The sequence below is a fragment of the Lathamus discolor genome, chromosome 1, assembly GCF_037157495.1.
Source record: "Lathamus discolor isolate bLatDis1 chromosome 1, bLatDis1.hap1, whole genome shotgun sequence".
Lineage (NCBI taxonomy): Eukaryota > Metazoa > Chordata > Aves > Psittaciformes > Psittacidae > Lathamus > Lathamus discolor.
In genome coordinates this window covers 124,867,046-124,894,966 of record NC_088884.1, presented here as the reverse complement: position 1 = coordinate 124,894,966, position 27,921 = coordinate 124,867,046, and the positions used below count along the sequence as shown (strand labels likewise).

Below are 27,921 nucleotides of genomic sequence, written 5' to 3'. Positions count from 1 at the left end.
ACCCAGGTGGCGCTTCTCTGGAGGTCTGCATTCCTGAAGATAGAGCACATACAGCCAGACTTTGATAACGACTGTCAGATGACAGGTATCCCCCACTTCTTAATGTGTTAAGGAACATTTATTTAATTTCAGCCTATTTAAGTACAGCTATCTTCCATTTCACTCTTGTCATTTCTCAGATTTTATTCTACTGGATATTTTGTCTTCAGAAGCAGAAAAATGCTCTGATTCACCGCTGCCAGCATTAGAGACAGATGTTTGACCTAGCTGTTCAGTGTCAGAATCGCTGTCACTTGGCAGTCCTCCTATCTTTTTTACCATAAACACAGAACCTCCTGAAGATGGATCACTGCATGCACCAAGACCAGAACAAGCTGCATTCTGACATGGTACAGACTCAGGCTCATCTTCCCTTCTAGGGCAGGAACAGCTGTTTTCAGCAACCGTTTCACTTTCTTCCTCTTTCACCTTTGTTTCTGGTTTTGTTGCCGTAGGAAGTTGGGTGGAAGATGCATTCTCATATTTAACAGGAAGGATGGCTGAAGACAAAGGCTGACTACAAGAATTACTACTATCAGGAAGTGTCCCTGCACTTTCAGTTTTCTTAGATGAGTTCATAGGAAAGAGTGAATCTTCACAATTTGATTGACTCTGTCTAGAGGCAGGCTCTGCACACTCTGGAGATACAGGCTTCCCTACATTCAGAGGTGTTTTGTCCGATTTCATCTTCTCTTCTTCAGTACCATTTCCAGGCAGAAACACAGAGGAACTCACTGAACCAGAGGTATTTCTGGCAGTATTTCCAAATGAAAACACTGGTGAGGGCAATGAGAAACCGGTATTTTTGAATGAAAATACAAAGTTAGTAGGGAGGATGGGAGACTTGGTGACATTCACCCCAGCTGCAGTCTTGGTCTCTGAAGTATTACAAGTTACAGGTGTGGCAGATTCTGAGGTGTTGACTTTTTGTTCCCCTGAGACAGATGGTTTCTGTGTTCCATATCCTGCAGTTTCCTTTGCAGAAAGTGTTATTTCTCTCACGTGAGATGATGTATTTTTGTCAGATGGCTTCTCAGATTGGCTAAAAAATGGGGATAGTGGTAAAACCTTAAACGAATTGCTGACTCCTAATCCTGCAGAACCACCTTTTACTGAATTGCCAAAGGGAAATGAAAAACCTGGCTTCTTGCTTTCTAGTGAGTCTAAATCAGGACTGGATGAACCATCAGAAACTGTGGGTCTGGCTACAGGATGATGCTTTCTAAATTTGCTTTCATCCAGGTTGTTGGTTTTATCTGCATGATCACATTTTCCAGGGTAAAACTGAGGGAAAACATATTTTGTGTCTTTGATTTTAAAGGAAAATGTACCTGCATCTTTAGTAAATGTGGGTACTGAGTTGTTACATGCACCAAAAGTAAAAGGTGAAGTAGAAGGTCCCTCTGCAGAAACATCTAGACATTCTGACTTTGAAACAGTAACAGCTGCTGATGCTGCTGGGTTTAAGTCAAATGAAGTGCTAGAATTTGCGTCTATTTCATTGGAAACAGTAACCGTTGATTCCTGCATTGGCAATTTTTCTTCAGGTCCTAAGTCTTCAGAGTTTTCTAAGGCTGGAGCGGCTGCTTCCTGGGAGCTTCTCTCAAGAAATAATTTTAAGTCACCATTTGTTTCAGAAGAGTTCATATTTGTGGATGGGATGCTGTGATGACTGGCTCCAGAAAAGCTTTTCTCAAAACCATCTGCTCTTTGCAGGATTCCAATTTTCACTTTATCTGGCCTATTTGCTTTGGGAGATGAAGATGCAAAAAGAGTTCCTGAGGACCTAGCCTTCAAAGCCCCAGCGCCTCCAAATTTACACTTCCTATTTCCAGATAGAGTTTGTGCCTTGACCTCACTGGTGAGCTTCTGATGTTCCATATAGAATTTGTAACGTAACTCCTACAATCACAGCAAAGAATCCCATTAAGTAAGAAAGGCATTTGTGGATTCAGGCATTGTAAAACTCACATAAGCCTGAAAAAAAGTTTTCATATTTCTATAGCACCTATGATGTATATTTCCATTGCTGCTGGAAGGCAACAGAGCATGAGTCAGGATGGGAAAACCTTATTTTAAAACAACTGAAAAAGATGCACATGGAACCATGATGAAAGTAGTTTTGAAACAGAAGACTACAGAAAACTGTATTTAGTCACCAACAAAACAAAAAATAGCTAAAAATTACCACCTTAGACATTGACACATTCTCAAATTGCCATGAAAAATAACCACCAGAAACAATGTAGGTGGTGTTTTGGGTTTGTGGTGTTTGGCAGGTTTTTGGCGTCTTTGTGGTGGTGTTTTTTTGGGTGGGGGTCTGTGGGTTTTCTTCCCCCTAGATACAATAAGTATATAACTGGAACTCTCAAGGAGCACAGAAAAGAGATGCAAAAGAAAAATAATTCTGTCTTTAAAGGACCAAAGCAACTTTCCCATTTAATCACCTGCCACTGGTGTTCTTGGAACAAGCATCTTCTGATGCACTGCCAGCCAAGCTCTACCAGCTGTAACTAGAATCACTCTGTACAGACAAAAATTCACTCAGACACCACATGGAACTGCTAAGTGAAAAAAATGCAGTTGTACAACTAGATCATTGGAAACGAAACCAAAAGAAACTGGATTCAGTTTCATTTCAAATTAGTAGGAAGTTAGGTACTCATAGAAGAATGAATTCTATTATCTTCAGAAAATAGAACACAGGCAGATGACTTCCTCTTTCTACAAACTGAAAATGGCTAGACAAACATATATAAGTTGTGTTGTAACAAATAGCAACTTGGCCGTATTTATGACAGATGTTCAATCGTACCTCATGACTCATGTTTTGAGACGTGGACGTTTCCGATACCGACATTAGGCGAGTACAAATCCTGCTGCCATCTGCCAGTGCTTCCTCCTGTCCTGCTACAGGCTGAAAGGTGTTTTGCAGCAGACATTAGAATTCATAGAATCATAGAATGGCTGGGGTTGGGAAGGACCTTAAGATGACCTAGTTCCAACCCCCTTGCCATGGCTAGGGATGCCTCACCCTAGACGATATTGCCCAAGGCTCTGACAAATTAGTACACTCTTGTAGCCCCATAGTCAATAACTTACAAGAAACATGTTGGGTGTGTTCTTCTGGTCCTGCCATTGCTTTATGTTATTTTTAACTAGAGTCTTTTCTGTTGAGTCCTCATTTCCCCTAGAAGGTAGATCTAGTACAAAGAAAAGAAAAGTGATGGAGAGCATATTAAGCATAGAAAATATGGAAAGGTTCCTGTGCATCTAAAACACAGATTCCAATTAAGAAGTACTAAAAGTACATTGCATGAAGTGAGACCTCAGTACTTGTCAAACTTCTGATATAAAGCCAGAGGCCTGCGTAAGGCATTCTAAATACCAAGGGATGTGTGCCCCGATACAAAACCTATTGTTTTCTCCTATGAGGTAAAAGCATTTAATCAGGACATAGTTAACATCAAATTACACTACAACAGATGTCCATCAGTTTAGCAACACATTCCTTACAGGGGCAACACTGGTTATATAACATAATTATGATACTTCGCTCAGGTTCCAAAAATGTAACTTAGGGACTTTCTAGAGAAAGCACATTCATAAAACATATTGAAAAGCCCTTGATTAATTTATCATCCATTAATTTGCTCAGGTGCTTTTTTAACAACTTCCACGCTTTTGCCATGCAGACGGTTTATTAGCAATTGGCTCCACAAGTTGCAGGTTCCTATCATAGAATAGTTAGGGTGGGAAAAGACCTTAAGATCATTTAGTTCCAACCCCCCTGCCATGGACAGGGACACCTCACACTAAGCCATGTCATCCAAGGCTCTGTCCAACCTGGCCTTGAACACTGCCAGGGATGGAGCATTCACAACTTCCTTGGGCAACCCATTCCAGTGCCTCACCACCCTTACAGTAAAGAACTTCTTCCTTATATGCAATCTGAACTTCCCCTGTTTATGTTCGAACCTGTTACCCCTTGTCCTGTCACTATAGTCCCTAATGAAGGGTCCCTCCTCAGCATCCTTATAGGCCCCCTCCAGATCCTGGAAGGCTGCTATGATGACTTCCCAAATCTTGTCCTGTATTAGGTCCTTCTCCCCTACCTTTATCAGTGCCTTCGTTAACAGGCATTAACTTCAAAGCCAAGATTTTATTAACCACAGGTTTGATATCCATCTTCTTTTGAGTACATTCTGGTGTTTTTTCATAGCTGGATGCTATATTCATCAGATCAAGCTGAGTTTTCATTCTGGAAAAGAAAGAAAAACCAACACAGAACTTAAACACTTTTCTTAAGGTTCACATGCCAACAACTAAATTACACCTGCCTAATAAAAGAACTATTTTTAAAGGAAATCACAAAGGGGGAGAAGAAATCAGGAAAAGTTTTCAATGAAGTGTCCAGTTTCCTAGATCTTTTTTCTTAAAACTTACTATCTGACAACTCACTTGAATTAGGTTTCATACACAATCAAAGTTGCAAGATGTAGTGCCTCAAGCTAAGCAGAGATTAACACTCCCTCCACCTGTTTTTCTTAGCATGCTATACCCGAATCCAAATTATACTCTTTCTTCAGGAGTCATTGCTAATGTTAGTCTGAATCACAACATATTTTAAAGAACTCCTTTTTCCAATATTCTTTCTTAAACTCTGCTTAAAAAGTCATAAGAAATGTAATTAAGAGTCTTTAGGAAGAAATATACAGGGTATTTGCACTGCAGACAAAAATGAATACACTGCAGGATCTCCATACATGCTCTTAAACTCGAGGATTTTGGTTAAATCTGCAGGGATGCTTCAGTGTTCCTGAGTTTAAATAAGATACCTAAAAAATATTCAGTCACTGTGTATAATGAATTCCTAGACTCAGTTTTTTGCAGGATGCAGTTCAAAAGATTATCTCTAATCCTAGATAGCACATCACTAAAATTCTTGACACATTTCCTAAACTTTGCAATACTAAGCATCCAAAAATCTGAAAGCATTATAATGTCTTAATTACTAAATATTACTTTCATTTTAAGTCATTATATCTGACCATATCCAAAGTAACTATTTTCTTAGTTATTAATGTTAAAACTAACAAAGCATGAAAAAAAATATATATACCTTGCATTCAAGCCACAGGCCACCTATAAATAAAATGAGAATTTGTAAGATACGAATTAATTTTCCTCGAGCTCTCAAAAGATTATTGCTTTATCAAAATACTTCAGAGACTGAACTTGTATTTCCATTTCACAGAACTATAGAAAATAAACCTGTTAACATTTAAGAGGAAAAAAGAAAGCCTCCAAATGCAAAAATAAAAGTGTGTCTGGGTCAGTGATGTACTTTGTAATATTTTGTGTTAAAGACAAAAAGCACTCCTTCAGAGCCAAATGAAGGTACTCAAATAATGAGTCATGACCCGTATGGTTCTCGTTCATTTTGGATACTCAGGTATTTGTGAATTCATTCAAATGAAAGACTACTTTGTATTTCTTGGTGAGGGAAGCATCTGCTACCTGCTCTCATGGCACTGTCACACCAAGATTTGAAAAAAAAACAAAAACTGTCTTTTAGTTTGAAATCAGCCAGATAAGGGCAGTATGAAGTGCACTGCATTGTAGTCAAATGACACTTCCCAAAGAATGGGCAATGAAGAGTACAAAACCGAGTGGATTATAGACTGCTTCCCCCTAAAATCCTGGTGATCTCACTGTACTAATTCTTAAATAACAAAACCCCACCTCAGTGAGTTGTGTGCTGTTATAGGGGGTAGGTAGAAAGTAGTGAATTTAAAGCATACTACTCACTGGAGTCAGAATATTCCTTCCAAAAGTGGAAGTAGCTTTTACTTTGGGTAAAAGTGAAATTTTCCTCAATAAGTTGTTACCAGAATCTTGAGCAAACTAAGTACTTTCTTAGCTTCTCATTTATCTGAAAGCAGCAAAAAGACCCACTACAGGAAAAAATATGCTGTGATTTCTTAGGAAAGCACAAGCCCTGAAACTGAACACAAAATTCTGTAGCTATTAAAGTATTTTGCTCCATATCTACCATCTGCTTAAACTCTGTACAACTGCAGCCAGTGTTCGGCATAAAACATTATGAAAAGATGTCTGCTAGCTTAGGTAACAGTGAAGATAAAGCTTGTGTCTTGCGTTCCTCTAGCATTCATCTCTAAATCAGACTGCATGGGGGTTTTTCTCTGCAGTTCCCTTGAACACTATGAGGGAGACTTTCAGGGTCACTTATACAGAAGCATGTATACTACATAATACAGTGTATGTCAGAAGTACCCAAGCTAGCCTAAAACAGACTGAGTTATCTCCACTGCACACATTTGTGCAAAGTTCACAGGTTTTAGAATCAATATAATTGCCTTTGTTTGGGTATCCCAACATGGTACCCTGCTGTGCAGCACTGACAAGTTGCCAAATCTGCCAATCTTTCCCCAAACAGCATTTTTAGTGTCTTAAAAGTTCGAAGATGCAACAGTAGTGCTTAATAAACGAAGCACTTGAAAATAAATATTAAAAAGCAAATAAATGGGAGAATTCTGAAGGCATCCTATAAAACTACTCCCTACCTGCATCAAAACTTTCACAGCTGCTAATATAATATAGCAAGTGTTACAGCAGCAGCTTTACAGTCAATTTAAGTAGTTTTCAGTGAAGAGCCTAAATGTCTACTGAACTCACTAAATATAAGCTGCAAAGAAAGCTTTTTCAACTTTTCAAAAATGAAAAGCACTGTTATAAAAAATATGTAGTGTTAAATAATTTTAGTCTGCATTATTCGTTTGCTGAATTTGTTTTCCCTGATCCAGTAATTTTCATAATCATAACCTACAATACAGGAGGCTATATCTGAGGTTCATTATACAATTGATATTAAATAATAAGAAAAAGGCCATCACCTCTAGGAAACGCTGAGGATCACACTCATGGACAAGCTCTTCACAATCCTTCAGAAAATTTTCAGTGGTCTTCTTGTGAGTTTCCTTCATTTTCTTCCAGATCGCAAATTCCTTCTCTTTTTTACTTCTCTGATTTTCAACATCTTCTAGCAATTGCCGTTTCTTCATTTCCAGAGTCTTGAAGATTTCTTCAAATTCCAGTGCAATCATGTCAGCATCCTTGTTCAGCACCATCTAGAAGCATCAGAACGTAAAATCAGATGAAAACACAGTAATAATGTCTTCAGTCACTTCCCTAGTCAGGAGGAGGAGTCACTAGGAGTCACTTCCCTGAGGAAGCTCAGAGCACATTTATGCCACAAAGATGCATCAGTATGCTCCATGTTGTGATTAACCTACCATGAGAAAAGAAACAAAGACACACACATCTATATAATATCCAGCATCTGTAACTCACATCCATATCATTCAGTTGATTTGAGATTTCATTCGTCAGCTTCTCATTTATTGTTCTCATTTTTTTCAGACTGCTGAAGAAGGTTAACTGCAAGACAATTGAAACGCTTATCATTGCTTTATCTACTCCATAAAGTAAATACATCTCAGTGGTTATCTACAATCGTATCATGGCATGCTCTGTACAACACATTAAAGAAAGCCTGTGATTCAAAACATCTCTTAATAGCATTTAGTGCTTTCCTGGTTCAGTACACAAACTTTCTTTGGCTATTTCTCTCTCCAAGTAATGCTCACCTACAATACATATTGCTAGACATGCTACAGGGTTACTTTATAGTTAAAACATTGGTTCCCTCAGCCTTTGTTTTCCACCTCTCCCCTCACACATGTATCTATCTCAAAGTAAGTTTTAACACTGTTATTCCAGTTTGACAAGCAACTACACGACATTCACAAGTTTTTATGCTTCATGCTGATAAAACAGAAAGCTGTGCATAACCCAGTTATTGTCTGGTTTTGAACTAAGATTATCACTGTGATTTCTTCCTTTACCTCACTACAGTGTCATTAAGATTTAGGTAAGACGCCTAGTGCAAAGACTATTTTCCCTGGGTTTCCAGAGTGAAGTGTATTTGGTGACTGGAGAGGCAGGAAAGAAATCAGTGCAAAAGCAGCTCTTGGCTTAAGGAATAGTCAGTAGCAGACTTAAACCTTTACACCTATACCCTTCATGCAGCAGCTGCCACTACTACATAGCAGAACTGATGCACACCTCGCCACCCTGCACCCCATTTGCATAGGGCACAAAAATCAAATTCTACCCAATTTTGGCAAAAAGCACAACCACTTGTCACTACAATCAGCCAACCAAACATTAGGCAAGGCAGTTGCTTTCTTCATTCATTCACACAGGATTGCATTTTGGTTTTACATTTATTATTACTTACCTAACCCATCTGTTTCTAAACATATAATTATCTGTGACCCAAATTACCTGCGCCAGCTTAGACAGCCTACAAACAAAGTATCTGTGGGTGGGGCTTTTGTTCTGAACTTGGAAAAACTGGATCTGGACACGCAATAAACTCTCGGCATCGGTGTGTTTTATCAGCAAAGAATGCAGGTCTGTATATTAAAACAAGGCACTCCCTCCTTCATTCTCCCCCGCCCCCCCCCCCCCCACTTTTCAGATACTTTTAAAGTTGGATTCAGATCTGTTGGCGCTGTAAAATCGCCTGGTCCCCCGTAGGTGGTGGATGAGGTCTGACTGCACACCCCGGTACTCCGCAAGCAAATCCGACCACCTGGTTCAACGAGGCACAACCCCTCCTCGCTGCCTCCCGCCTGCCCACTACACAGCGTTTTTCCCCGCATTTCTGAGTAAAAGCACCTCGGGCAAGGAAGGATACCCCGTAGGAGAGCCCAACCTCGGAGAGGAAGCGCCGCGCTTACTTTTTCTTCCTGGTACACAGCGTCGATGAGGTTGACGGAGTGGAAGATGCCTTGGTGCTCCTTAGAGACGCACAGCCCGCACCCCGCCTGGCGGCACATCCGGCAGTAGAGCTGCACCAGCCGTCCCGGATGCTTCGGGCAGGTTCCCCCGAGGGCCTGCAAGGAGAGTGGAGACCCCGGCCCCTGCTCTGCCTCTTCGGCCTTGGCGGTCCCGACCGTGCCGGATCGGTAGAGCCTGACCAACTCCGCCAGGGTGGTGTTGACAGGCAGCGCGGCGGCGCCGCCCCGGGGCAGCGGGCACAGCTTCCTGCACAGCGGGCACGACACCCGGGCCCCGGCCACGTCGCCGCCGGCGCCCGAACCCACCCGGGAGTGGCGGGACTGCCCCTGGCCCCGCTGCTGCTGCAGGCGGGCGGCCTCGGCCGAAGCCAGGCACTCCAGTACGCAGTCCCGGCAGAAGTTGTGCGAGCAAAGGGGCAGCGTCACCGGCTCATCGAAGAGAGACAGGCACACGGCGCACGTCAGGCTGGCCTCCATCTGCAACAAGTAGGTGGGCGGCCGAGAACGGGGCCGCCACTCCTGCTGCCCGGGCTCGCGGGCGGCCCGACTGGGCGGTCGCGGCTCGCCCCGCTGCGGCGGGCCCGGCTCGCAGGCTGCCCCCGGCTCGTCGCGCCGTCCCGCCGCCTCCAGCGTGGCAGCAACTAGCGGCCCCGCCGGGAGGCGGCGGGGCCCGGCGAGGGAACCCGGTACCCGTCCAGCGCCCGGCCGCAACCGCCGCTTCCAACCGCCAACTTTCCGGGAAGTGGAACCCGGCCGCGGGGACGGGGGCAAGGAGAGGCGCGCTGGCGATTGGGGGAAAGGCGAGATTGACACCGCTGCTGTCCAGTCCGGGCAGCCGGGGCCGTGAGGCGCCACGGGGGCGGGCGCGGGGCCGTCCCTGTGTGACCGCTGCCCCGGGCGGGGCGGGGAGTGCGGGGTCCCGCCTCCTGCCCGGTGCGTGAGGGCCGCGTGCCGCGCCCCGGCGCCCCTGCCGCCATGTTGTGGCCGGCGCTGCGCGGAGGTCGTCCCCCAGCGCGGTGAGGCTTCCTTTGGCTTCGCTCTGTGGAAGCGCGGCAGGGGTGGCTGAGAGATGTGCGAGTGCGCAGAGCTAGAGCCAAGTAGCTTCACAGCGCTGAGGTACGGCTGGTGTTAACTACCTCCAACTGCAGCTGCAAAATCGCAGTGTAATTTAAGCTTGGGGCGTTGTTATTGCTGAGACCTTGGCATAGATTTACAAACTCATCGAAGGGTGTTGGTTGGAAGGGACCTTCAAATATCACCTTAACTCCCTAGTCGTGGGCAGGCGCATCTTTCATTAGATAAGGTTTTTCAGACACCCATCAGACCTTGAACACTTCTGATAATGGAGCATCCACATCTTCCACTACTGGGGAACCTATTCCAGTGTCTCAGAACCCTCATTATAAACAGTTTCTTCCTTATGTCCCATCTACATCTCCCCTCTTTCTGCTGTAAACCATTGACTCTTGCCGTGTCACTACAGGCTTTGGTTAAAAGGCTCTCCCCATCGTTCTTACAATGCCCTTTATTTATTGAAAGGCCACAACAAGCTTTCCACAGAGTCCTCTCTTCCCTACACTGAACAATCTCATTTGGAGGTGTGTTACCTGCTACCTATTCAGCTCCTTAATTATACCATCTGGGGCATCCTGGAAATGCCTCAGTGCTCTGAAGGCTGATACTCAGTTAATTATTAAAATGAAAGACATGCAATTAGAATTTAAGTGTTTAATCTTCCTAGAATTCTCTCACAGCTATATAATGCTTCCTCTTCGAGGGGTTTCCAGAGCGTGGCACTAAATAAAGGATTGCTTGGCATACTTGATTTAAATATTTTCTTTTGTTTCAAATGGAAAGAAGGAAATGTTAGTAAGTATGTGAATACAAAAGCACTCTCAATAGAATGGGGTAGATTCTTAGTTTGGTGGTAACTAAATATTTAAGAGCAGAAAACATGAGGTATAAGAAGCATGAAAGAGATTACTTAAAGGGAGAAATTGTGATGCTAAAAGTAAGTAAAACAAGACTTTTCTTCTCTCCAGTGTGGAAGTCAGTAGGTTCTTACAGAGACTATTGTCATGTAAAGTCTGGGAAGTTGTGAGACTAAATGATAAACATACGCTTACATGCAGTTATTTTACTTCTTGCTTTATTAATTTACATTAATCATAGAAACAGAAATATTCATTAGAACCAGAGATAAGAATCATGTTCCTGCCAATATTTTTTCCTATCTCAAGAAAGATCTAATATTAGCAAATGTGTAGCAGTGATTTTTTTGTTTAAAAAAATCAGAACGACTCTGTTCTCATTTTTTAGAAACAGAACAGGGATCTCTTACAGTTAGTGTGTTATGTATAGCTTCAGTTTCTATTTAGAATAGATTTATACAGTCTTCAAAGTTCATCTTTTTTAGTAATCTTCAGCATCACCAGCACATATGGCAAGTAAAGCACTCTCATAATGCCCTGAAGCAAAATGCTGCAAGAAAAAAAAAGGAACATTTCCGTAACTGTATGTTTTCTTAATTTTCTTTTTCTTGGTGTGTGACAAGGACTAGATTGATGATATGAGGTTTTGTAAAATACTGCACTGTTTTCCCAAGAATTCCAGGCCAAGATTGTTTTAATTCCACATACGTTGTGCTTTGTCTGCTTGGCCACCTAGAGGCATTCTGCCTCTGAAGGATAGGAGCAAATCTGTTTAACGCTTCTCAAGTTCAATACCAAAAAATCACAAGCAATTTCTTACAGTTACTGCACGCTTACAGTTGGATTAGAGCAACATAGGGATGCTGGGGAGGGACTCTTCATCAGGGACTGTAGTGACAGGACAAGGGGTAACGGGTTCAAACTTAAACAGGAGAAGTTTAGATTGGATATAAGGAGGAAATTCTTTCCTGTTAGGGTGGTGAGGCACTGGAATGGGTTGCCCAGCAAGGTTGTGAGTGCTCCATCCCTGGCAGTGTTCAAGGCCAGGTTGGACAGAGCCTTGGGTGGGATGGTTTAGTGTGAGGTGTCCCTTCCCATGGCGGGGGGGTTGGAATTAGATGATCTTGAGGTCCTTTCCAACCCTAACTATTCTATGATTCTATGATTCTAACATAAAAAAGGTAAAGTGTCTTGGCAAGGGTCATTTTTGTACAATTAAACAGTGTCACAGCAAGAGTACAAGAGGAATAATTCTTCTAAAGATTGAGACTACATAAATGCAGATTTTTATCTCAGTGTTGCACAAAAGTGGTATCAGCCAAACTTCTCCAGACTCTGTGGAAGAAGGTGGTACCAAGTAGTGCAGAAATTATTAATGCAAACTACTCCTCGCCATAGACTCTCCTACCCTGTTTATATCCTCCTCTTGCTGTAGGGGAGGGACAAAATCACACAGAATGAGAGTGAGTTGAGAATTCACTGTTCCCTGACCGAAGTCAGCCTCAGGCACTGAGCAGATATACTATTGTTTTTACACGTTGCTTTTTTTTAAATTTCTTTTTTTTTTTTTTTGGTAAACTGAATGATTGAAGGGAGGTTAGCCCTCTGTATTTTTGTGGTAGGGCTTGGCACAGTCTGTGTGGTGCCATTGCTGAATATACGCAAAAGCGTGTAAAAACTTACTTTAATGTCATGAAAGAGTGATTTCCCGTATCTCTCTTTGTATCGCTGTCGTATGGTCATCAAGTCGATCTCACTCCTGGCAATAAGAATCCTTATAACTGTTTTATTGTGAAATCCAAAATCCTAGAAAGAAAAGAAGATGAGAGCATACTTGGCAGTTGGACAATATGTGTTTGCCTATCTGTATAGGCTCATATTAATAGCTAATGCGTAAGCCAGTTAGTTAGGCTATCCGTAAAGAGATCCAAGAGTCTAAGCATTCAAAGGTTTTATCCTACAGAGTTTTCACATACTCAAATAATATAATTCATGTTACTGGATAACAGAGATTCACCACATATCAGTGTTTTAACCATGAACTGAAACTTTTGAGTAGAAACACCTGATGAACTGTTGTCAGTAGTTTTAGGTACTCAGTTTGTAGGCAACTGTTGTGACTGTCGTTGTGCAGTCCATTCAAACTGTACTGAAGCTGGTAATCCAGTTTACAACTGCTGCCAAATGTGAATGCAGAGATTTTAAACCATTGATTTAGAATTTACATGGCTTGTATTCAGCTATGTTTTATATGAACTGTGTCCAAATAAGTTTTCATACTGTAACTGTGGAGAATGGGGACATCTAGTGACAATGAAAGTCATAAGAACAGATTTAGGGTTTGCGCAACTGACAGTTTGGATTGTTTAAAGCTAAATCGTCATTTTATCAACAGCCATTGATTCTGAAATTTTGTTCTCAAAAAAAAAAAAAAAAAAGATATGTGTTAAAAAGCTATATAGAGAGAATTCAGTACATGCTTGATGGCTATATTAAATCTGTCTTATAAACCATTATGGCCTATACACTTAAAAGATTAGCCTTCACAAAGTATACTTTTAATTTTACATAACATAATGCCTCATTATTTTCACTAGTGAATAAAAAAAAACCGACCCCAAAAGAAAGAAAATGTCTTCAGTGGCCTTTAATAAGAAGAATTTGTAGGTGTTTATTTGCATTTACCCACATTTCTTCTTCTCATTTGTTTTAGCATGTTAGCACGTACACACAAAAAGAACTTGTATATATATGTTGAGTCCCAGAAGAAAGTATGACCAATTTTGTTTGTGTAACATTAATTTATGATTTGATTTTTAATGATACTTTTGAAAGCCAGAGACAAAAATTGCATAGTAAGAAAAGTGCACATTGAGTTCTGCACAGCAGGGGGAGATATAATCCATAGAAAAGAAAGGTTTTCAAGTCAAAAAAAAAAAGAGGACAAAGTTACCTTTTTAAGGAATCTAAATATTTAAACTTTTATTGTTACTGTTACATCCTAACTGTTGCTTAGGCACTACTGCTTTGAAATTTATGTGTGCAGCAATAGTTTTAAAACACACAATCACACCTTAAATATTGATTGGTCTGATTTGTAAGTTCTTAAGAATAATCAAGCAGACATAAAGATAGGGAAGCTAATTTGTGTGATAGATGGAGAAGAAAGACTACTTACATGAATTGCGTTATGCAGCCTGTAAGCAAAGTAGGCAGGCTTGTCACGAACACAGAGAACTAGGAGAGAAGATTTGCAACAAGTAAACATAAGATTATTATAAAACAATTTCTGTTTTTTTTGGGCATCTATGATGTCATGTCCAGAGATATTTTGTAATTCCTGGAAAACTTGCGGAAAAAGAAAACCTTGCTTTATTCTAGTTTATTCTATTTTAATATCTAGTTTAATCTATTCTATTATTAATAATAGTCAGTACAAAGCTGGATAGTGTTGTCCATGACTCAGCTTAAAATCATTTACCTGTCTTCACAAACATAACTACATTTGTAATTTTAAAACTCTGGTATTTATTTTGGGTGGGTGCCCATTGCTGTTGCATCAAGGGACTTACTAAGTATCAGTGAATATACTCACATGACGTCTTTGTAGAAATATTATCATTATTCTATAAATGGAAAACAAAGGCACGTAAAGCTTGGAACTGGTTTATATACCACTGGAGTCCTGAAAACTTTGCCAGTTATTTTATGTGTGGATTCAGTTGGTTATGCAGTTATGATCAATAACACAGAATTTGTAATCAAATAACAGATACCAGTTCTGCTCAGTCTGAAGCTAGTGCTGCACATATATGTTTCTATATTTATACAGACATGGAAAAGTAGTTCACATATTCCTTTCTAATGATTTCTGGAAATCCAGTTACACAATATAGGAGAGTAAAATGAATAAAAAGATCAGAAAAAAAATACATTTCATACGTCAGAGATACCATACTAGATTTTAAAAGATGGTGTAAATAATATTTTTACGTTACCTATTGCAACCAGTAATTCTTGAAAGTATCCATCATAACATTCATTAATGGCATCTACGATGTCTTGCCCAGAGATACTTTGGAACTCCTGGAAAACTTGGGGGGGGGGGGGGGAGGGAAATCTTTTTTTATTCTAGTTTATTAGTAGTGATCAGCTTGCTTTGGTTTTCCTTCTTACCCCCAGTACTATAACTATGGAGTTATTCCACACACCCCCCCCCCCGTTAATTCTCAGTGTTTCATTAGGCTTATATTCCCCAGGTGAGGCAATTTAAATGAATAGCTTGAAACCTGCCTTCCAGGACATTCTCTCTGTGGGTTCTCCAGTATGCAATGAACGCATGCCAAAGCCTCTGTTTCACTGTGGGCTTTAATAAATTCTCTATCTAGCAACCTCTGTTTACGAAACTTGTAAGAATGTCATGTCATTAAGACAACTTCCTTGCTCAGGTTGGCTAAAATTGGCATGATGCAGGTATTGAGACACACAAATACACAGGGCTTGCTTTCTCCTTTAGGAAAGGGGGAAAATTTTCAACTCGCTGTTTACTAGAAAACTTATGGAGGATTGTATTACATGCAGAGCCCTCAAATCACTGTTGCAGAAAGAGAGCAGATCATGATAGAAGAATTAAGTTGTTGATCCATGACAGCAAAGCAGTTCTAAGCTACTGTTAGAAGCTAACATAAGAAATAGATCTGGCTGCATAGTGATAAACACTATTTTTCCACTGCAGAGCAAAAGACTTTTTGCCACAAACCAGATACAACAGGTTTCTTTTCTACAGTGGAAGATCTGGATGATCTCACATAAATTTCTTGCAATCTGTAATTATGTCTGATAACTTATTTTAAATAAAAGTGTTCATTATGCTTCTGTTTCTGTGTGTATGTTTGTTACAAGAGAGCAGATGTGGACCCTGAAGTGCTCCCATCAAAAGCTTCTTTGAAACTTCCAGGGAAAAGCTATGACACAGTAGCGTGTTTTCACGTACAAACATTTGTTGAAAATACTCCAACTGCTTCTCCCAAGGTGTTTTACCTCATAACAGAGTTACTTATGAAGAACATAATTAAGAAAAATCTGCCTTATTGTGCTGTGTGTAAACTCGGTGCAGGCATAGCGTATGCTTTTCTTTGGTCATGCATTCTTCTCTCTGTTACTGGGCATCCCAATGTCTGTCCTGTCTACAGATGTCTGTAGTCATCAGGCTGTTTCAAAATTTTGCATTACTTCCAAAATCCCATTAGTATCAGTGGGAGTTTGAGAACTCGAGCAGTTCACACTTAGGTTTCAGGCTAATACCCTGCTGCACACTGAGCTTCTTGGTGTGTAAACCATGGTTTTACTAGAAAGTGAGATTTTTCCTTTCCACTCTTGTTCAAACAGCTGAACTGCTGGATTACCCATCCACAACTGCTGGTAACTCTTGTTGCAGAGAATCATTTGCAGCATGTTTTTATGTTCGCCTGTTTTTCGCTGACATGCTTCCCATAGAATCTAACGTATCAGAAAAAGGAAAAAAATGCGGAAGGTTTTAAGTAAGTCCTAAATCACTTTTCAACATTCATAATTTTTTTTTTTTTTTTTTTTTGAGAGGAGCACATGTTTACCATTGCATCCTGAGCAGCTGTAGAAGGATCTGCATAACCTTCCATCCTTGTTCCCTGCGGGAAAAAAGATACACATATGGGCTTTTAGATTGGATCAGTATATTCAGTGGTTGAATTTGCAACTGTAGAAAATATCTTCAAGTTGTCGTGTTGTATCTTCACTTCCTCCAAGAAGAGGAACTCTGGAATGACCCATGGTCTTGTGAGTAGAAGAAATGGAGGAAGTAGGTAAACCTACCCCTTTTTTTAGTTCCATTTTAAATGAGCTTTTACTTTACCACCCCCATCCCATCACCATTTCCAGTAATTTTGATGTTATATTGCTTCCTGTAATATGTAACTATGAGGGAAAAACAAGAGCAAGAGTAACATTTGCCATTCACTGATTATTTCTTATCAATGTTCCCCCAGACCTCTTTATCAATATTTGTGCTTTAAGAAAATAAGGACTAATAATGTAGTCCCAGATAATTTATTTTAAATTTGTTCTTTTGATGAGTAAAATGTGTCTCATTCATTTAATATAGACGAGAAGTGAGGTTGCTTAACCTGTAGCTCTTCATGTTTAAGCAGGGATAAATTTTCATTATTAGGGGGAAAAAACATCCAACATTAGAAAAAAATACTTCCTGTTTATAGCTTCTGCATTTGAAACATTTGCTCTTTATCTCTGTATCTCAGTGAAGTCTGCTGCTATTTCAGGTCTTGCTAAGAACGTTTGCCCCAGACACACATATATAAAAATACAGATATGTCTTATATATGCTGTAGTGATGTATGTACAGCATATATATTATGCTATACCTTGTGTATGCTGTTATCTCCTGGCAGTCTTTTTTTGTCATTATTTGTTAGTTTTATTTTAAAAGGACTTTTAATATAATGAGCACAGTGACTATAGTGAGAATGGGAACTCATTATCTGACAAAGGTGACCAACATTGTAATATAAAACTCCAAGCTGGTAGCTGACAAAATTGGTGTGTTGATAGTGAGAATTAGCCGGCATGCAAAAGTATTGTGATTTAGCATATGCATTAGCACAAACAACAAAATGTTTTAAACAGAGAACTATTTAATGCTTTCTTTCATAGTCAAATGTGGATATATCTCCTTTTTTACATAATGCCTAGACTGGATTATGATCTGTATATCCTAACAATGGAGAAAAGAGATCTTTAAAAATTAAAAGCTCATTTGTACATGCACACAGACTCCCTTTTGATGAGACAGGTTGAGCAGAGGGCCAGCAGTTGAAATTCCAGGGACTTAATAAAATAGTCTGTTGACCTTTGCCTCCACCTGAAAGCAAAAGTCAAAGTAGATGAAGGAATTCAAGTTCTCATCTTCTTTTGCTTTCCGCTCTCTTTTGTTCAAAAGTGTAGCCCTATTGAACTAGCTGTAACCACAGTCACCTTAAAATTTAAGACTTCTTAAATATTATCAAAAGTTACTATGATTTTTTTAGAAATGCAAGTATACTACTTGTTCTTACAGTACCTGAGCAAGGTTCATGAGCGTATCTCTGAAGTGGCCTGAAGTCTCAGAATCGATATCTTGTTGAAGATCATTATTATATTCTAGGGTAAACCAAAAAACACATAATCTAAATCACAAATGAACATATTCTGAATAACACTAATCTAGCAAACAAAGGAAAAATAAATAGGGTGCAAATACTTGTCCATTTTCTGTGGTGATTGTTCCACAGTAACCCAAAGCAGGTTCTGCATGGAGCTAGGTCTGTCTGGGCCCTGCCAGGTGTTTCTGCCTGCTGGGGGGCCTTAACCTGTGCTCTGCCTCACCTCTCCACCCACCCATGGGTGCTGTGTGGTGGCAGGATACTCAAAAGTCTCATCAAGGCAGGTGAGTGGGGCATCCAGCCTGAGTCAGGACTTTTGGAAGGAAACCAACTACTGTACTTTTTTGGAATAAAGTATGCAGAAGTCTGAAAAGCCCCAAATGTGTCTTCAGAGTATTTCAGATGTCATAGGCAGCAATACATCTCAAAATACTGTGGTGTATTTTCAAATTAAAACATTCTGCTCCAGCCTTTTGAATGTAGTTATAGGGGGAAGGGAACAAGTTAGGACTGAGAAATCATTTTTGTAGTTCAGTTCCTTCATGTGTGCTAATACTTTGGGAGAGCACATAGTATAACTACTACTTTGCACTTGTAAGACACTTTACGCATTAAGTAGGCTTCTTTCATCTGGAAGATCTCCATATTTGTTCTTGAGGCTAATATATCAATTAGGCATTTTTCTTCTGTGTCTACTCCCTGTGTGGAAAGAATTAAGTATGAAAAGTTGTTAGTAGAAACCACAGCTTTTAGAAGACAGCAGTACTGTGTTTATCAGAAGTAAAAAAAGAATGAAAAGCAGTTTCTGTTGGAGCAAAGCAGAGTGTGCTTTTTGCATACTCTACCTGTTTAAATAGAAAATTACTTCAGATGAATAACAGAGCCCTGTATTTCAAATATATTCCTACTTGATCTGAATTTCAGCATGTACATTAACAAGAGGGGAATGAAGCAAGACTGGTGTTGACAGAAACACAATGGGCAGCATTTTAGAGCTTTAGTAAGAATTTGAAAAAAATCAGATGCAAAGATTGAGCATATATCCCCAGCAAGCATTCAGGCAATCTGAAGTAGATATGAGCACAACTATTATGTTTTGCTTTTTTTTTTCTAATTTTATTTTTATTTATTTAGGAATATTAATAGGCTCTAATGTCTACTGCAGAACTTGTCATTTAAGGTAAGTAGTATGGTCATGTTTGCAGAGCTGCAAATCACTGTATTTTCCCACAAAATTTGAGTTAATTTTATAAACTTGAATTGACACAAAATATGCTGCTTCTAATATGCACAGGTGTGGTGTTTGTTAGTATTCTGCGTTTAGGATAATGGGGAGAACATGACATTGGGCCTGAGCCTGGAGACACACATGGCCTGTTTTTCACTTTTTCCGTATAAATTCAGGTCAAGATAAAAAGTTAAGATAAGAAAGTTTAACTTTGAGCTGCATTTAGAAAAAATACAACTTTAGCAATCTTGTCAATAGTTTTAATAAAAATCATCCCTGCAGTGCTACCAGTGATATTTCACAATTCTTTAATGCCACCCACAATTAAAAATGAAGCAGTAGTTCTAAAACATGAGTTGGTTTAAGTGTCTGAAGGACAAGAAAAAAACTGTTGTTTTCTTTTTTGAGGTGTTTCTCCAATTAATTTTGTTTGTGACATACATACATGCTTGCAGGATCAGGGCCTTTTCCCTGGATAAATATTTCTTCAGTTACTGAGTTTACCATGGGTATTAAATGGGTTGTATTTATTATATGACAAGGGTATTATTGATGATGGTTTTAGCATACCATTGAATAAACTTCATATAGCACTGTATTTCTGATGACCTAGAGTACTATGTAGTAGTACACTATCCAGTGCATTAACTTCCAGCTGTTTATCAACTGTTTGAATGTAAAAAATATCAATTTAACATGTTCAGTACTGTAATTAGTGACTGAGACTCTTAAGAAATGCTGAATTTGACAGGTACCTTCAAGGCATGCCAGAGCTCATGGGCATCATAGGAGGCAGGTGGATACATCAAGCCAACCATGACTTCTTTCAGGTGATGAGAGAGATTCTCCTTTAGGTCTGTTATCAGATCCTTGAAGATAAAAAGAAAAGGCATAGACAGGATTATTTTAGTAGTCGCACTTGATTAGGACAACTTTAAAAATGTATATGTGATTTTCCCTGCAAATGAATAAAGATGAACTATTGAAGATTAATTCTGGCTAAAATTAAGTAAGAAAGATACTCTTCTAAATAGTACCTGCTTCTTCTGATAGCATGGATGAGATGACAATAGATACACAAGCCAGCAGACCATAATGGATTGTTGATTTTGGGTTCATTAGAAGACAGAAGAAAATTCAGGGCTTACTTAAAGGCTTGTCAACTTGAATACCACTGCAAAGCATCTGCAGCTCCCTTGGCACATTCCCTGTGTGAATCTGTGGGAGCAAAGCACCTTTGGAATTCAAATCCTATGAACACAGGCAGTTTCTTGTGCCTTTTTCAGTGTTACCTACTATGTGAATAATTTAAATCATCCACGTTGCTTCTAATACATAAAAATACCTTCTTTGGATTACTGGTTATATGCTCCAGTTTGTGTGTATATTACACTCAAAGTGAATTCACAGCTTTTGACAGATGCTGAATTAATAAAAACGAACACTCTTCTTCCCCCGCATGTGTCTCAGTACTTCCTTGCCAGGTACCTGAGTAATGGATGGGAGTTTCCTTCTAACTCTCCCCTTTCCTAGTAGCATCCTTCAAGACAGTGCAAATGCCAAAGCTTGTTAGTTACACTTTTACAGTTTCTGATTAAGAGGATACTCGTGCACTCATTTTTTTTAATGTATCTTGCATATGGTACTAGGCAGCTGTCAGATATTTTCTGACCTAAGTCTGAATTTAAAGGAGTACCAGAAACAGTTCCCATGATAGAAACTATTGTTTTTGGAGCTGCAGCTTTTTCTAGCCTGTAATTTGGTGAAGAAACATATGCAGTCTTCAGTGAAAGCATATTGGATGCATTCGACAGCCACTAAATCACACATGACATAGAAATTAATTCATTAAGACTTTACTTCTGACTATATGCCTGTGGAAAAATGGATTAGTAATAGTTAAAAATTACTCCTGCAATCAGAACTAAGGGAAGTACTGAAAAACAAGAAAAGACAACTAAGTTGTCATTAGTAACATTTCCTAATCATCCCTGCTGTAGAGAGCCTGGAAGGCTAACTGTAGGAAGAAATCTTAAGGCCACTTCAGGGTTTCACTTTCTTTTTTATATTTATTTCTACTTCTGATGTGTCACGCTTTACATTTGTCAAATGAATGAGAACAGTAGCAACCATATTGAGCAGACTGAGTTGAAATTAAGAGGGTTTAGGATTGGACTGACAGGTTTACCATAGATGAAACTGAAAAGGCTAAAATTGTTACTGCCTAGCTGTGTCTTCTGTGTTGTGCAGTTTACCACTCATAAGCTGGGACTGCCAAATGGCACATTTGCCCAATGCAGTATGTCCCGTAATATGGATTACAGCCAGTGAAATACTATCACCAGTGTGTGCTAAAGTGTCTTCTGAAGTGTAAACTGCAGCAATTCAGGGCATGACACATCCCATCCTAGAAAACTGCTAAGCTATCCAAAAAAGAACTGTTCTACTGGTGAACAGACAAATGGTGTAACACGCTACCACATCAGCAGTTACTGTGAAGTTTGTGAATGAAGGGGGCCTATAGGGGTGCTGAGGAGGGACTCTTCATCAGGGACTGTAGTGACAGGACAAGGGGTAATGGGTTAAAATTTAAACAGGGGAAGTTTAAATTGGATATAAGGAGGAAATTCTTTCCTGTTAGGGTGGTGAGGCACTGGAATCGGTTGCCCAGTGAGGTTGTGAGTGCTCCATCCCTGGCAGTGTTCAAGGCCAGGTTGAATGAAGCCTTGTGTGGGATGGTTTAGTGTGAGGTGTCCCTGCCCATGGCAGGGGGGTTGGAACTGGATGATCTTGAGGTCCTTTCCAACCCTAACTATTCTATGATTCTATGATTTCTAGTAGTTAACTCTGAGGCTGATGGCTACATGGTAGTATTTCTGCAAACCCGCTGCCCTCACTCGTGCTGATGGGTTCAATGGCAACCATACACTGACCTTCAAAGCATTTTCCAGTGAGCCATTAGTTTTTTAGTCTTCAGGAGGAGAAAAAAGTTGGACTTTTTTTTTTTTTTTTTTAATTTTGGCTGTCTTCTGTGAGGGGAAGGGCGCGTCTGGTCAATTTAATCAGAGCGTTTTTCTTTACCGTTCAATACAACACTTTTCATCACTAGATTTCACAGGGATTTTACAAAAGGTAATGCTGTTATTTTTGTCTTTATGTACTTATTTTGTCCTTATATAGCTGAGGTAACTGAGGAAAATGCAGGCATTTTAACTTCCCCAAATTCATTTAGTTAGCAGTAGTAGATCTAAAACAGAATGAGGATAAATATCTCTATGTATGTTTTTATATATAGTAAATATGGGTAATTTTGGTTTGGGTTTTTTATTGTTTTGGTTCTTTTTTTTTTTTTAAAAAAAAGGCTGTCTTTTTATGTCTTGAAGCTTATGGAAGGTGGAAGCGAGGACAGACAAGCTGGGATGAATGCAGGGACATTGTCTGGAAAGCTAGGGATCAGGTCAGGAAAGCTAAGGCCCAGTTAGAACTGAGTCTGGCCGGGATGGCCTCACACAAAGAGTTGCTGTCAATGGCTCAATACCCATTAATTGACCAGTAATAACTTGTGTCCTTCAGTGGTCTGATGGTGACATCTTTGTTGGTGACATGAACAGTGGGATTGAGTGGGCCCTCAGCAAGTTTGCCGATGACACCAAGCTGTGTGGTCTGGTTGATATGCTGGAGGGAAGGGATGCCATCCAGAGGGACCTTGACACGCTTGTGAGGTGGGCTGATGCCAACCTTATGAAGTCCAGCCATGACAAGTGCAAGGTCCTACACCTGGGTCGGACCAATCCCAAGCACAGCCACAGGCTGGGCAGAGAAGAGATTCAGAGCAGCCCTGCGGAGAAGGACTTGGGGGTGTTGGCTGATGAGAAAATGAACATGATTTGGCTTCAGTGTGCACTTGCAGCCCAGAAGGCCAACCGTATCTTGGGCTACAACAAAAGGAGCATGACCAGCCGGTCGAAGGAGGTGATTCTACCCCCCTACTCTGCTCTCGTGAGACCTCACTTGGAGTATTGTGTGCAGTTCTGGTGTCCTCAACATAAAAAGGACATGGAACTGCTGGAACAAGTCCAGAGGAGGGCCACGAGGATGATCAGGGGACTGGAGCACCTCCCGTATGAAGACAGGCTGAGGAAGTTGGGGCTGTTCAGCCTGGAGAAGAGAAGGCTGCGTGGAGACCTCATAGCAGCCTTCCAGTATTTGAAGAAGGCCTACAAGGCTGTTGAAGAGGGACTCTTCATCAGGGACTGTAGCGACAAGACAAGGGGTAACGGGTTTAAACTGAAACAGGAAAAGTTAGATATAAGGAAGAAATTCTTTACTGTGAGGGTGGTGAGGCACTGGAACAGGCTGCCTGAAGAAATGGTAAATTTCTGGCTGTGTTCAAGGCCAGGCTGGACAGAGCTTTAGTCGACATGGTCTAGTGTGAGGTGTCCCTGCCCATGGCAGGGGGGTTGGAACTAGATGATCTTAAGGTCCTTTTCAATCCTAACCATTCTATGATTCTAAATTTTTTGCAACACCTGTCAGAGATTCACAAATTTAAGATTAAGCAGCTCAGATGAGTATTGTGCTTAGAGGGTGAGTATTGTGCTTAGAGTATGAATGGAATTACATGGTATGAGGTCTGAGAATGTTGGTGCTTGAGATGAGAATATAAACCAGTGTGTCAGATACAACTACTTGGTAATTGCTGGTATGGTGTTTCTCTTTGGTGTTTCAACCCAAATGCAATACTACTTTAGTGTGTATTCAAAAAAAAATTAAGAAGTAATGCAGAAGCCCCCAAAAGCAAAAGACAAAGATAGCCAAAAAAAAAAACCAAAACAGACAAAGAAGTCTGTCCAGAAATTCTCCTTTGGTCAATATAGGAGGAGAATGAACTAGGAACTGTTCATGTCCCCTTTATTTAACTTTGTGAGTAGCAGATGTACTTCTGCTGTTATGTAAATGACAATATGAAACTTTCAGAGGTATCAGTAGTTACACGAGCAAAGTTGTGTGCCAGTCTGTTGGTGCCAGCCAGCTGCCTGACAGCCTTTTGCTTCCAGTGGTTGACCTGAGAGAAGGGCTGAGCAACTGCACTGGATACAGGAGAGACAGAAGTAATGAAAGTACAAAGCGCTCTGTCATACCCTGCCGTACATGTCTCTGTACGCCTCAGCAATCATAAGCCGCTGTGAATTGCAGCGCTGCGTGAGGATATCAATCAACACATCTTTTTCACAACCTGTAAAGGAAACACGAAACAGACTCTAAATTAACAAAGTGTTGTTTGTTACATACTTACATTCGTGATTATTCATGTTTTGTTCAAAAAAATTAAAGTTATTTCTTGAAAAAACAGATAAATGGATTAATATCCTGCTGGTGTTTACTAACATCAGTGATATTTACAGTGCTTATATACCTTTCATTTGCTGGTGTAATACTAGCAAAAAGTGAAGTAGCCCGTTATTATCAGATGCATTACCATCGCTCTGAAGCTCAATGGATTTGAAAGCATCAATAAAACAGATAGAGGCTTTCATCTGTTCAGAACAAGGCACATTAGCAGAGTTTGTGGCTGAGCCTGGGAAGTCATACTTGTATGCCTTATTGATATTGAATAAATTGTCATTTCAGGATTAGGGATCTCTTATGGGGATGAAAAATTATGGTCAGACCATTTGAAAAACTGAAAGATACGTATTTTCAAAGGAACTGTATAAGTTATGAAGTTTTTAAAAAATATAACATTTTTACCCATTTCCAAGGGCATATTATTGAAGGTTACCTATGATCTTTTGCTTGATGGCTAGAGAATACTGCTAAACTTCTATAATGAATTAGTATTTGCTGCTTATGAAAAAGAACACTCTGAAAACCATTGTATAACTTAAAAATTTTCTTTCATCCCAAAAGTTGGCTCTTGAAAATTTCAGATGCCTGAGTATTTTAATGAAATCCAGCATAAATGTATCTCCAGGTATAAATCAATTGACTTTATCATATTTGCAGCAGAGATGAATTAGGCTGGAAAGCATGGGGATCAGCTAGCATCTGAATGGAGTAGAGTAGACTCTCAAGTTTCTACCAGTCATTGTTATATAGGCATATATATATGTGTTACAGATACACATTCTGTTCCTTGTACAGCTTCTTTAGGCAGATTTTATTATGTGATCTATAACTGACAGGCTTCATTTTGAGACAAATGTAATTAGACATTGAATATATATATATATTTTAAGCTGACAGAGGAAGTCTCTATTTGCTCATTATGCAGCAGGTTGAGTTCTCTTTCTTCTGGATTATCTAGCCACAATTACATCAGCTTTTTAGTAAGACTGATTTAACATCAGTCTGATTCATTTCCGTCAGACTCACAATATGGAAGTACTGCTGCAACTGTACAAAGGATTTCTTACTATTTTTTTTAGAAAAGAATGATCACTAGGAATTTGTACAGTTTATATCATCTCTACAGTAAAAGACAAGAATAATTCAGGAAAGGTTTAAAAACCTAAATAACTTTATTCTTTTGTGTAGTACCAGTGGTATCAGTGGGACAGTATGTGACTGAACATTCTCACAAGAATGAATGTCATGTGCAAGATTCAGGGTCAGGCTGTCAGTTCCTGTAAAGGCTATAGAGACTTAAACTTCTCTGAAGCTGAACTTTTTATTTTGCCAGGAGTCCTTTAAATTATAACTTTGTTCCATGGACATTAGGTAAATGAAAAGTGAGGTTTACACACATGTATTTACAGTATTAAATGAAGACAATAATTTCTGCATTGTCGTGTAAGCGGCATGGCATTAAAAGTACTGTTTGAAGTTTAGCAAAATGTTTAAAACTTTTCATCTGTAGCCAACTTAATCAGAAAGATACTTCAGATTCCCCTTGAGCAGTAATTCTCATTGTGCTTCATTTGACTTTAAGTCTGGGTCCTTACATTTCCATTAAAGAAACTGAAAACAGAGTGCAAGATTTGGTGCTGTACAACCTTGTGAAAAGCCCAAGGGATATAAAAATTCTGATACAGAAACCAATTTTAATGTGAGGAAAATGTTTCAGGTAGTAAAAAAAAAAAAGAAATCAATATTCTGACCCTCAGCAATACCAACAATGTTCAACAGGAAAACACAAAGATCTAAAAAGAGAACAGTGCTTTGATGAACAATTTTTTTTTTCTTGGTACATAGACTGAAAGAAAAATTACTCCTGAGTGAAATATAATACTGTAACTTTCTACTCCATTTATTTTTATTTCTTGATGACTGATTAAAAGACTTAACAGTCCCTGGTAATAATTAATTCTTGATGTTACAATTACAAACCTTTCATTTTTTTGGCCTTCTCTGTAGTGACATAACACAGAATTCTCTTTTTCTTATTTTCTCAAGCAAACCATTTATTACTGTAGTGTTGGTACAGATTTTAGATTAATCACCTCTTAGTTTCTGTAAATGCAAATATGTTATTTGTTTGGACTTCGCCAGTATCTTATTGTGACCTTGAAGAATCAACAGAAATTTGGTGACATTTTTAATTTCATGAACTTTTATTTTGCCTAGTGCTTTTTACTTTCTGAGAACTTTCTAACACCCCCATCCCCCAACAACAACAACAAAAGTGTTAGAATTAGTCATGATACTCACTGATTCCCTGTAGGGCTCCTCCTAGCATCTGGGCATCCATAACAGGGTTAAAATTTGGAGCAGGAAAAATGGTTCCTTGTGTCAGCTAAAGGAGAAAGCAGCCTTTAACTAAGGTGTTTTATGTCTGTAACACTTCATATATGATTCTGTTGAAAACCAACAATCATAACATTAAATTGTCTTTGCTTCATGGGGAACAGGATGCAGAAATTTTTGAATTTATGAAACAGAACCTAAACTTGCAGTAAGTCCTGGGAAGACAGATGATATTTGAGGAAGTCAACCCTAGCATGAGTTAGGCCAGGAGAAAAACCCAAACTAATTCTAAATAACGTTTTTGCATTAAAATGTAATCACATTTTTGTTCCTGTCTTCCAACCTTTTTCTGAAAATCATATTTTATCTTTCAAAGTTAATCCATGATTTCCCTGACAGTCTTCAATATCTATTTCTCATGATATTTCTAATTTGAAAGGACTAGTGAGAAAATGCTGAATTAAATATATAGGTGATTTTTAAATACATATATAATACATGATCTCTGTGTAATACAGTGTTTTTTTAAACAAATGTTGTTACTGCAAAATGTCAGGTAGCTTTCTGATATTCCATGTAGAAGGCAGCACTGTTTTTCTAGTTGCTTTGTAACTCGTTAAATTACAGTCAGTAATTTTCTCAGTGATACTTTATTTCATTTTTAAGAAATCTGTGAATAATAAACAGAACTGATGTATTCATTTGAATAGAATCACAGGCCCATACGCATGCAGAAGAAAATAACTGAGGTTGAAAGTCACTTTATGTTGTCCCTTGGTTAACCTCATTAGTTCCTCTCAGGGTTCTACCTGCTTTTCCAGATGCACCAAGTATAAAGATTATCTTTTATAATGACTCCTTGTCTCAGTCAGTACATGATTAAAATGACACTGTTGACATGTACATTTTAAGTAAAAATGGGATATGTTTTATAAATACAAATTAGGTATTTTATG

At 39.4% G+C, this 27,921-nt stretch overlaps 2 protein-coding genes across 2 annotated transcripts; both read right to left on the bottom strand.

Moving 5' to 3' along the window:
* Positions 1 to 79: 79 nt before the first annotated feature.
* On the bottom strand, positions 80 to 9,681 carry LOC136021702 (uncharacterized). The gene is made up of 8 exons (XM_065694206.1): positions 8,868 to 9,681; positions 7,414 to 7,500; positions 6,957 to 7,190; positions 5,162 to 5,184; positions 4,155 to 4,300; positions 3,142 to 3,242; positions 2,855 to 2,956; positions 80 to 1,941 (listed from the first exon to the last, which is right to left on the bottom strand). The coding sequence occupies exons 1-8, from the start codon at positions 9,402 to 9,404 to the stop codon at positions 169 to 171; spliced, it is 3,003 nt and encodes a 1,000-aa protein (XP_065550278.1). The 5' UTR covers positions 9,405 to 9,681; the 3' UTR covers positions 80 to 168.
* A 1,445-nt stretch (positions 9,682 to 11,126) lies between these two features.
* ANXA10 (annexin A10) lies at positions 11,127 to 27,002 on the bottom strand. The gene is made up of 11 exons (XM_065665242.1): positions 26,930 to 27,002; positions 24,421 to 24,515; positions 20,035 to 20,148; positions 18,660 to 18,750; positions 17,970 to 18,049; positions 16,471 to 16,524; positions 16,264 to 16,357; positions 14,857 to 14,952; positions 14,037 to 14,095; positions 12,542 to 12,664; positions 11,127 to 11,408 (listed from the first exon to the last, which is right to left on the bottom strand). Exons 1-11 carry the CDS (start codon positions 26,967 to 26,969, stop codon positions 11,340 to 11,342), a joined length of 915 nt encoding a protein of 304 aa, XP_065521314.1. The 5' UTR covers positions 26,970 to 27,002; the 3' UTR covers positions 11,127 to 11,339.
* Between the last annotated feature and the right edge of the window lie 919 nt (positions 27,003 to 27,921).

What these genes read in the sequence shown, in the direction of transcription:
- LOC136021702 (XM_065694206.1), bottom strand. Translation starts at nt 9,404, where the DNA reads ATGGAGGCCAGCCTGACGTGCGCCGTGTGCCTGTCTCTCTTCGATGAG. An exon ending in ATCAACTGAATGATATGGAT is followed by an intron (nt 7,191 to 7,413) that starts GTGAGTTACAGA and finishes TGATGCTTCTAG; the next exon opens with ATGGTGCTGAACAAGGATGC. An exon ending in ATCCTCAGCGTTTCCTAGAG is followed by an intron (nt 5,185 to 6,956) that starts GTGATGGCCTTT and finishes TTTTATTTATAG; the next exon opens with GTGGCCTGTGGCTTGAATGC.
- ANXA10 (XM_065665242.1), bottom strand. Translation starts at nt 26,969, where the DNA reads ATGGATGCCCAGATGCTAGGAGGAGCCCTACAGGGAATCA. An exon ending in CAGCTGCTCAGGATGCAATG is followed by an intron (nt 16,358 to 16,470) that starts GTAAACATGTGC and finishes CTGATACGTTAG; the next exon opens with ATTCTATGGGAAGCATGTCA. An exon ending in AGAATTACTGGTTGCAATAG is followed by an intron (nt 14,096 to 14,856) that starts GTAACGTAAAAA and finishes CTTCTCTCCTAG; the next exon opens with TTCTCTGTGTTCGTGACAAG.